Source organism: Squalius cephalus (assembly GCF_949319135.1).
Source record: "Squalius cephalus genome assembly, chromosome: 13".
Classification (NCBI taxonomy): Eukaryota; Metazoa; Chordata; class Actinopteri; order Cypriniformes; family Leuciscidae; genus Squalius; species Squalius cephalus.
This window is the reverse complement of record NC_137134.1, coordinates 24,761,479-24,771,431: the sequence shown is the minus strand read 5'-3', so window position 1 is coordinate 24,771,431 and position 9,953 is coordinate 24,761,479. Positions and strand designations below refer to the sequence as shown.

The following is a 9,953-nucleotide window of genomic DNA, read 5'->3' as shown; positions in this document are numbered from 1 at the left end:
TCCTGAAGAACTGTACTCTCTGCTAGACTTGTAGTCAAGACCGCCTAAACCGAGACCAAGACACTACCAAGACCAGAGGGTATCGAGACCAAGACAAGACCAAGACCAAGACCAAGTCGAGACCAAGACCGAGACCAAGTCGAGACCGGAGGAGAAAAAAACAGACTAGTTGAAGCTAAGCAATAACTTGTGAATTCAAGAACAGCAGCATAGGGTTCAGCCGCAGTTTACATTCAATACATATTAGATGGTATTACTTCAACTACACAGGCAGAACAATACAGAGACAGACCATGTCATGTGTGTGACTGTGAGCTCATTGTAATCTGTATCTCTAGAGATATCAAAGACACAAATTCATCCAAGCAAATGCCTGCCTATCTCTGCCGATTTCGGAGTCTCAGACTCCAAATGAACCCATTCTGCAACTTTTAAATACATAATTACATTTTTAAAAACGAAATTATAGGCTTAAGTGCGGGATCCGAAAGTTGGTCGTTTTGTCGCTATGGTTACACACACAACACACACACCGTTGGCGGTGCGCTCAAAGTCATCTGTCAGTTGTGTAGTTGTGCAGTTACCCAAAATGAATGACTCCTGAATGAAGTTAAAACCCATCATGTCACTGATATGTGTTTTTTAAACCAAGTGATCAAAGTGCTCGTTGCCGCTGCGATCAGTGGCGCGGATAAAATGTTTTCTCGTGTGGCTCGCGCACACGCCGCAATGTCAGCACTCGGACGCGCGCTTCAATCCGTTCCGTTGCGGATAATAATTGCATTATCGAACGTTGTGTCGTCATGGATATTGTAGTATTGTATTGCTAAATCCCCCGACCACTATGTCGGTCTGAGACAGCGAGACCAGACAAGACCGAGAGGTCCGAGACCAAGACCAAGAGGTCCGAGACCAAGACCAAAGACCGTCAAGGCCGTGACAAGACCGAGACCACGACAAGACCGGTCTCGAGACATACATCACTACTCTCTGCTAGAGCCGAGACCACAGATAACACATGATTTACGATGAGGGGGAAGGGAAGAAAATGCCACCTCTCCAATAAAAACAGTGACTAATTGGTAAGAAGACACTGTTTTTATTTGGAGAGGTGGCATTTTCTTCCCCTCTCATCGTAAAACATGTGTTATCTGTGGTCTCAGCTCTAGCAGATAGTACAGTTTAGACATGATTCCTATTATACGAATAAGATATATTTTACACAGATTTCAATCAAGCCATCTTCTAAATTATGAGCATATGATCATACTGATCACAGGAGACAAGAAACACTTTCAGTCAACCATCCATTAATAATAACAATTGCATGACTTATATGTGATCTAAGCATAATAGTCACATATATAGGTTGACATGATACAGAATTATGTAGTTGAACGATGTTTGATTGTCCGTCAAGAATTGGTTTGAGATGAATTCATGTATTTTGAAATGTAAAGTCTCAGTCTCTGTGGTTTTAAGCGATTTCAACCCTGGGCTCATTCTGAGGTCTTTAAGGTCTTTTTTAGATCTTTTGTCCTGTGATCAAACAACCTCTGCCATTATCTTTGTGGGGCTCGAGCTGTGCCATCTCTGAACCAATGCGTCTTTTCCAAACTACCTAACGTTGACAACGTTCTTCCTTTAGCCAGGCTTGCGTGGCCATAAAGTACTTAGCTGTTAAAATTGTGTTTATTTCCAGTATCTGTTTCTGTAGCTTGGACCGGTTCAGAGAACAAGAAGTTCGTGTGCTCCTGAAGGTTAGTGTGTGTCTACATCAGTCTACACCAAGCCGACGGTCGGCCGCTGGGCAGTTTCTGTGCGTCGGCTGACTAAGTTTTCTCAGTGTGTTCCACACCGTCAGCTGAAATTGGTCCTCATCGGCTTTTTTCTTCTGGCCGATTCGACATGTTGAATCGGCGTCGGGCCATCGGTGAAAGAGGGAACTCTGATTGGCTGTTCAGCTGAGTCAGTGCACGAGAATAACAGCAAAACAGCGAGCTAAGAAGTCAAAACGGTACAGATAGAAGGCTGTTCTATGTTACGTCATCTTACCTGAGTGGCGAATATTTCAATATTAACACGAGAGGAGTGGAATAGTGTTTAGCAGGATTGATAGTCAAAACGGTAAGCACGCACTGCTTTGTTTACGGTTTGTTGTGTATCTGCAGCCGGCAGCGTAGGTTTCCCTTTTTGAATGACGAATATAGATTAATATATCTGCAGAAATAGACAGTTGTCTCACTTACACGCAGACGCAGAACGCGTCTGTTCTAGCTAACAGTCTGCAGTAGTTCTCTCGGTGTGTCAAGTGCAGCTTTTTACCCCGACGAGAGGCAACAACACAGTCGGCTTTCAACAGCGCTAGTTCATCGGCGTTGCTTGGTGTGTTCCAGGCTTATGACAGACACCACCAGAGGGAGTTGCCGTGATTGAAAATGTGAAGCACTGTGAACAACTCACCTGCCCTCAGAAGACATGAAGCTGACTAAATCTTTAAACAAGGACTTCCCACACTCGAAGCACATATGATACTTCACACCACTGTCTCTTTTCTGGTGTACTTTAAAACCATCCAGTCGTGAAAAACTCTTTCCACACAAAGAACACACATGAGACTTTTTCTTTAAATGAACTTTCAGGTGCTTCTTCAGGGAATCTGCCAAGAAAAAGTTTTTACCGCACTGATCACAGTTAAATGGTCTTTCTCCAGATGTAAATTAAAAGCACTTACATGTGTGCGGCTTCTGTCTAGCGTGGATTTTCATGTGTTTAGTGTGAAAGTCCTCCCACACTGATCACATGTGAAAGGAATTTGAAGTTTAATACTTTTTTTGTATGGGAAACTGTTTCCAAGATGTGAGCAGGGTTTTTTTTTACTCTTTACTCTTAGTAAAAAAAATTTGTCTTCCAGTCTGAGCAACTCGATGATTTTTCACCAGTATTAACATGAATTTTCTCCTCCGCTTCACTCAGTTCTTCCCTTTCCATCAGGTCTAAAATGAAAGTAAAATGCTTTAATTTTCAGTAAATCGTGAAAAAAATCTGAGAGAAATGTGAAGGGAAAGGTCATGATAGAAATAATAGAAAGTAGACAACTGCTTAACACTGCTGAAAAAGCACACGGTTTTGTTTTGTTCAATGCATATCTTTACATTATAACCAACAAAGTGTAAACACAATGTGAATAAAACATGTACAATTAAGACAATTAATGGGAGTTTTCACGGGAGTACAGAATTTAGTGAGCTTGCCCTTTAGAGATTGAAAGCCCTAGTCATTTTAAAGGGAGTCTCTTCTCTTTTTCTGTTTATTCACCATTAACAATCTGAAAGTTTAGTTATGCATGCTGCATACACTAAGTTTTTAGATTGAGCCAAGTTCAGTGTGCTAATGCTACCAAATGATCTGAAATACACTATGCATTTGTAGCAGCTATAGACATGTGACCCGAAGCTTATATGTTATTGGCCAGCCCATTTCTCAGGGTTCCCACTCTTTCTGATCAAAGGTGCCAGACACTTAATACACTACCTTAAAAAAGAGTGAAAAGATTCCTCATTTTGTGTGAATGCATGTAGGCATGTAGACAGAATTTCTGTATTTTGGGCTTTTTCTTTTTTTTTTTTACGTATATAATCAATTAATTTGTGAATCAATTTTCATTTGAATTTCATAATTTTTTTTTTTCTATCTGTGCTATATGTGATAAATGTTTTAACATGAAAAGATTTGTAGTTTCATTTTGATCAAGGTTGCACAGCCAAACATGCCCCTCACTTTTATGAAGATTTTCAGCCGCTAAATCTAGTGAGCCTTCAGCATTATTAATAAGAAATCAAGAATAAACACCAACCTCTTTGTTTTTCAGTATCTTGAAGAACTTTCGACTCCTCAACTTCATCTTCTTCCAGTGTAACTGTGATCTCTGTCATTGTTCTGCCAAAAACAGTTTACAAAAAAATTATGCAAGATAAATATTTAACATTTCAGATTCTGCACTCTTTAGTGACTAATCACATTACATTGATCATGTGACTCAAGATTTTCTAGTCATGCTGGATAACATGGGATCATCAATTTTTGTCAAAGCCACAGCAACACATTTGCTTTCATAAATTGTCTTTGATGTTCATTTAAATTAGTCTAATCTAAATAATTTTGCTGTTTCACTTCGATATCCATTTTTGAGTTTATCTGAATCTCAAATCATGTCCCAACCGTATGTGATATGACAAGATTACTTTGATTCCAGTCACAATGCTGCACGATGTGGTACAATAACCGACCGAAGCATATCTGATGTTTAACATTGTTATGTGGAGAGGGATTTATGACCAATGAATTTTCCCGGTAGGTGGGGCTATCTATCATAACGAATCAAAAATATGTCCTGCCACACAATGCAGCAGTAAAGACATAAACTCAGAGTTATAGTTATACAAATCGCATATTTGAAGAGGATGCAGTGTCACACCTGAAAGTGTAGATTCTGAAAGAAATTATGCACTTACCTTGACTTTGGACAACTGTTTTTTGTATGAGTGAGTAGAGTAGCTAATTGAGTGAAACTCTTCCGACATGCATGGCAGTGATACGGCTTCTCTCCGGTGTGGATCCTCTCGTGTGCTTTCAGATGTTGTGACTGATTGAATCTCATGTCACAGTGTGAACACTTGTAAGGTTTTTCTCCAGTGTGAATTCTCTGGTGACGTTTCAATTTGTTAGGTGTAGCAAATGTCCTCAAACACTCAACACATGCATGAGGTTTAAAACCGGTATGTATTTTCTGATGAATTTTAAAAGCGCCCAGCCATTTAAAACTCTTTCCACACAAAGAACACATGTAAGGCTTCTCCTTTGCATGAACTCTCAGGTGCTTCTTCAGGGTATCTGCCCCAAAAAAGTTTTTACCACACTGATCACAGAAAAACTTTCTTTCTCCCGAATGAGAATACAGATGTGATTTAAAAGCGCTTACATGTCTGAAACTCATCCCACACTGATCACATATGTATGGCCTCTCTCCAGTGTGGATATTCATATGATCATTAAGGGTTCCTTTTTGTGTGAATCTCTTCCCACACTGATCACATGTGTGTGGCTTCTCTCCAGTGTGGGTCTTCTCATGAGTTTTCATGTTTCCCAACTGACTGAATCTCTTGTCACAGTGTGAACACTTGTAAGGTTTTTCTCCCGTGTGAATTCTCTGGTGCTTTTTCAATTCAACATTTTTAAAAAAGGTCTTCCCACAATCAAAGCACATATAATCCTTGACACCACTGTGTCTTTTCAGGTGTAATTTTAAAGCAACCAGCTGACTGAAGTTTTTTCCACACAAAGGACACACATGAGGCTTCTCATTTGAATGAACGTTCAAGTGGACCTTCAGTGCATCTGCCCCACCAAAGTTTTTACCACACTGATCACATGTGTACGGCTTCTCTCCAGTGTGGATTTTCATGTGTTCTTTAAGGTTTCCTTTTCGTGAGAAACTCTTCCCACATTGATCACATGTGTGTGGCTTCTCTCCGGTGTGGATTGTTGTGTGTTTCTTAAGGTTTCCTTTCAGTGTGAAGCTCTTCCCACACTGATCACATGTGAAAGGCTTCTCTCCACTATGAATTCTTATGTGAAGTTTAAGACTTTTCTTGTATGTGAAACTCTTTCCACAAGGAGGGCAGGTAAAATATTTTTTGGCTTCTTTTTTCAGTTCAAAATTACTTTCAGTCTGTGAGCAACTTTCCTTAGTTTTGACAAATTTTTCTTCTGCTTCACTAATTTCTTCACTCTCCTTGTTCTCTTCCATCATATCTAAAATGAAAGTAAAAAGTTTCAATTTTTAAACATGAAAAACTCAAAAAGAGAACATGACATTACTAGTACCCTGCTTATGGAAAGTGTTTGGTATATTATTTGCAACTTCAATGTAATTTCACATGTTTTATGACTTATCTAACTAAAACCACTAAATCGGCTGAACTGCTAAGTTTTATCATCTTAATCTTCAGTATCATTAATAAAGAATCAAGAATAAACACCAACCTCTTTGTTCTCGAGTATCTTCATGTTTTATTCTGCAGATTTCAAGATCACCTCTTTGTTCATCAGTATCTTCATGTTTTATTCTGCAGATTTCTGGATCATTCATGTTCTCACTGTTCTTTCATAACCTCTCATAAAATCTTCACTTGATGGGAATATTCCAGCATTTATTGCTAAATTGTGATCCTAAGAGGAAATCTATAAAAAACAAAATGAAAAAGAAATCAGTTATTAAATCGACGGTTTCATTTATACACACATTTTAAACGTTTATAAATGTGAAATTGCTGAATGTTTTTGAAACAAATTCATTTGCATCCACTTTTTTATTCTTACCTTTATCTGCAATATGGGCATACTGACAAAGAAATACAGAACAAATTATTCGAATATTTATATATATTAAAAAAAACAGAAACAATACACTTCTGGCTTGGCAAGATGCAAAGAGTTTGTGTGGAAATTTCCAGGTATACAGTGAGGAAAATAAGTATTTGAACACCCTGCTAATTTGCAAGTTCTCCCACTTAGAAATCATGGAGGGGTCTGAAATTGTCATCGTAGGTGCATGTCCACTGTGAGAGACATAATCTATAAAAAAAAATCCAGAAATCACAATGTATGATTTTTTAACTATTTATTTGTATGATACAGCTGCAAATAAGTATTTGAACACCTGAGAAAATCAATGTTAATATTTGGTACAGTAGCCTTTGTTTGCAATTACAGAGGTCAAACGTTTCCTGTAGTTTTTCACCAGGTTTGCACACACTGCAGGAGGGGTTTTGGCCCACTCCTCCACACAGATCTTCTCTAGATCAGTCAGGTTTCTGGGCTGTCGCTGAGAAACACGGAGTTTGAGCTCCCTCCAAAGATTCTCTATTGGGTTTAGGTCTGGAGACTGGCTAGGCCACGCCAGAACCTTGATATGCTTCTTACAGAGCCACTCCTTGGTTATCCTGGCTGTGTGCTTCGGGTCATTGTCATGTTGGAAGACCCAGCTCAACCCATCTTCAATGCTCTAACTGAGGGAAGGAGGTTGTTCCCCAAAATCTCGCAATACATGGCCCCGGTCATCCTCTCCTTAATACAGTGCAGTCGCCCTGTCCAATGTGCAGAAAAACACCCCCAAAGCATGATGCTACCACCCCCATGCTTCACAGTAGGGATGGTGTTCTTGGGATGGTACTCATCATTCTTCTTCCTCCAAACACGTTTAGTGGAATTATGACCAAAAAGTTCTATTTTGGTCTCATCTGACCACATGACTTTCTCCCATGACTCCTCTGGATCATCCAAATGGTCATTGGCAAACTTAAGACGGGCCTTGACATGTGCTGGTTTAAGCAGGGGAACCTTCCGTGCCATGCATGATTTCAAACCATGACGTCTTAGTGTATTACCAACAGTAACCTTAAAACGGTGGTCCCAGCTCTTTTCAGGTCATTGACCAGCTCCTCCCGTGTAGTTCTGGGCTGATTTCTCACCTTTCTTAGGATCATTGAGACCCCACGAGGTGAGATCTTGCATGGAGCCCCAGTCCGAGGGAGATTGACGGTCATGTTTAGCTTCTTCCATTTTCTAATGATTGCTCCTTTTTTCACCAAGCTGCTTGGCAATTTCCCCGTAGCCCTTTCCAGCCTTGTGGAGGTGTACAATTTTGTCTCTAGTGTCTTTGGACAGCTCTTTGGTCTTGGCCATGTTAGTAGTTGGATTCTTACTGATTGTATGGGGTGGACAGGTGTCTTTATGCAGCTAACGACCTCAAACAGGTGCATCTAATTTAGGATAATAAATGGAGTGGAGGTGGACATTTTAAAGGCAGACTAACAGGTCTTTGAGGGTCAGAATTATAGCTGATAGACAGGTGTTCAAATACTTATTTGCAGCTGTATCATACAAATAAATGGTTAAAAAATCATATATTGTGATTTCTGGATTTTTTTTTTTTTTAGATTATGTCTCTCACAGTGGACATGCACCTACGATGACAATTTCAGACCCCTCCATGATTTCCAAGTGGGAGAACTTGCAAAATAGCAGGGTGTTCAAATACTTATTTTCCTCACTGTATACCAGTTTAAAATTTTATTTTTGTAACTGTAATATTAATTATTACAGACCATATCTTTTTTTTTTTTTTTTAAACAGTTGAAACTGGACTGTCCCTCTTATATGACCATATTTATTCTACTACATATTTCTAAATGTATCTATTGTTATTTTTGACATTTTTTTCCCTTATGTAAAAATATCAAAACTAATAAAGAGATAAGAGAGAAAAAAAAAAAAAAAAGAAACTCTGGAATATATGTACAGATAAGCAAAAATAACAGACCAATGGAGATCAACTTCATTTTTTGGTTTTGTTCGTTGATTTTTATTGTTTTATTTTTGCATGAAAAATGGTTTCATCAGACTAAATGGAATAAATGATGTTAATAGATTTATATTTTGTATCAAAAGTGATAATCATGTAGGTTGACTCAATCTGTTGACACCAATACATTGAGCTTTAAGTAGCAGTTTACAGGTGATCTAAAGACATCAGCATAATGAATGAGCTGAAAATATTGACTTGCAAATAAGAGGTTAACATAGACAGTCCTACAACAAGCCTTACATAATCATCAGAAGAAATCTAATGACTTTATTCTTCATCTTGCAAATAATTATCTATTTTTGAGTGATATGGTATATCACTAGTAAACGTACAGTAGGACTGCAAAGTTTGTGGAATGTGCTTTAATGAGTGAAAAAAGGAGCGTGAATTGCTCTATTAGCTGAAAATTACTATCAATGCAGTGCGCATAAAACCACATTTAAGATTAGATTTTAATCTGTTCATTTTTTTTTTTTTTTTATTATTGGGCATACATAGCAGTGATACTAGTCACTAAAAATGTAACTGCAATTTAATTGTAGAAACCTGGAAGCCATTGAATATCTTTTTTATTTATAAAAATATTTATATTTCTGGTAACCTTCATTCATTAAAATATCACTATTAGGCATATGTCAGTCATAAATTATTACAATTCAAATCTAATTTATTTATAAAAAGTAGTAGCCATAGAGAGAACACATTTTATTTTCATTAAACAGCATGCAATATATTATAATAAATTATGCATTTTCTCTTTATTCATTAAAATGCATTACATCAGCATTATAGGCACACACGGCAGTCATACTCATTACAATTCAAGTCGAAAGCCAAAGAAATATATAAATAATTTTCTTCAGACAATATGAAATATTACACAACGCCTACTGCTTCACATTTGCTGGTGGTAATGCCATAAATGAGTCCTATTCTGCTCTAATAAAATTATATTTTCCTTATAGTAAAGGCTTTACTATAAGGAAAATATAATTTTAAGGCTATAGTTCCCAACAAAGGTATTGTTTAGCGTAAAACATGTCAGAGATTATCGGACAGACAGTCGAGTCATTAAATGACAAACTATTATCTTAGAAAAGCGGTTTTTTCAGCATTTGTGAAGCCTCTACTACTCCATCATCCATTAAACAAAAACGGCCTCGTCCCCTGCATGTGTAGCCTATCAGGTTAGCCGTTAGGTTTTTTCGGCCAAGATTGCAGGTTTGCCTTCAAGTGGCTTTGTTCCAGCACTGATGAATATCGACATTATAACGTCAAAACATCGAAACTATCATTCACACCTACAAAAACACACAAAATCGCCGAGGTCTCAATTAACATTGCCGCTAAGCTAAATGTTTATTTCAGTCAACACACCCCAGAAAAGACACAGCAGCAATGAAAACAATACAGAAGTGATCCAGAATAAAATGTTAAATTCGTTAACGGATCAGTAAATATACGAAACGCCGTGAACTCACCTCACTCAGATGAGACTGCTCGCTCGCTGTAGAGTGAGGGCGCT

General features: G+C 38.1%; 2 protein-coding genes across 6 annotated transcripts in view; both read right to left on the bottom strand.

Annotated features, from left to right (window-relative positions):
• Positions 1-2,777, bottom strand: part of LOC307169692 (piggyBac transposable element-derived protein 3) — a 6,812-nt gene extending 4,035 nt beyond the window's left edge. Inside the window, exon 1 of one of the 2 annotated variants that reach the window (XM_079890446.1) lies at positions 2,735-2,777. In XM_079890446.1, coding sequence (XP_079746572.1) covers positions 2,735-2,768 — 34 coding nt within the window. In that variant the 5' untranslated portion in view covers positions 2,769-2,777. Of the gene's footprint in view, positions 1-2,463; positions 2,694-2,734 lie in introns of those variants that run through there. The other variant, XM_079890447.1, reaches the window with a different exon arrangement.
• Positions 1-9,953, bottom strand: part of LOC307169698 (uncharacterized protein) — an 18,628-nt gene extending 8,675 nt beyond the window's left edge. Inside the window, exons 1-6 of one of the 4 annotated variants that reach the window (XM_079890462.1) lie at positions 9,910-9,944; positions 6,382-6,403; positions 6,046-6,243; positions 4,515-5,814; positions 3,857-3,939; positions 2,869-2,996 (exon numbers count right to left, since the gene is read on the bottom strand). In XM_079890462.1, coding sequence (XP_079746588.1) covers positions 2,890-2,996; positions 3,857-3,939; positions 4,515-5,814; positions 6,046-6,151 — 1,596 coding nt within the window. In that variant the 5' untranslated portion in view covers positions 6,152-6,243; positions 6,382-6,403; positions 9,910-9,944 and the 3' untranslated portion in view covers positions 2,869-2,889. Of the gene's footprint in view, positions 1-2,868; positions 2,997-3,856; positions 3,940-4,514; positions 5,815-6,045; positions 6,244-6,381; positions 6,404-9,909 lie in introns of those variants that run through there. The other 3 variants (XM_079890464.1, XM_079890461.1, XM_079890463.1) reach the window with 3 other exon arrangements.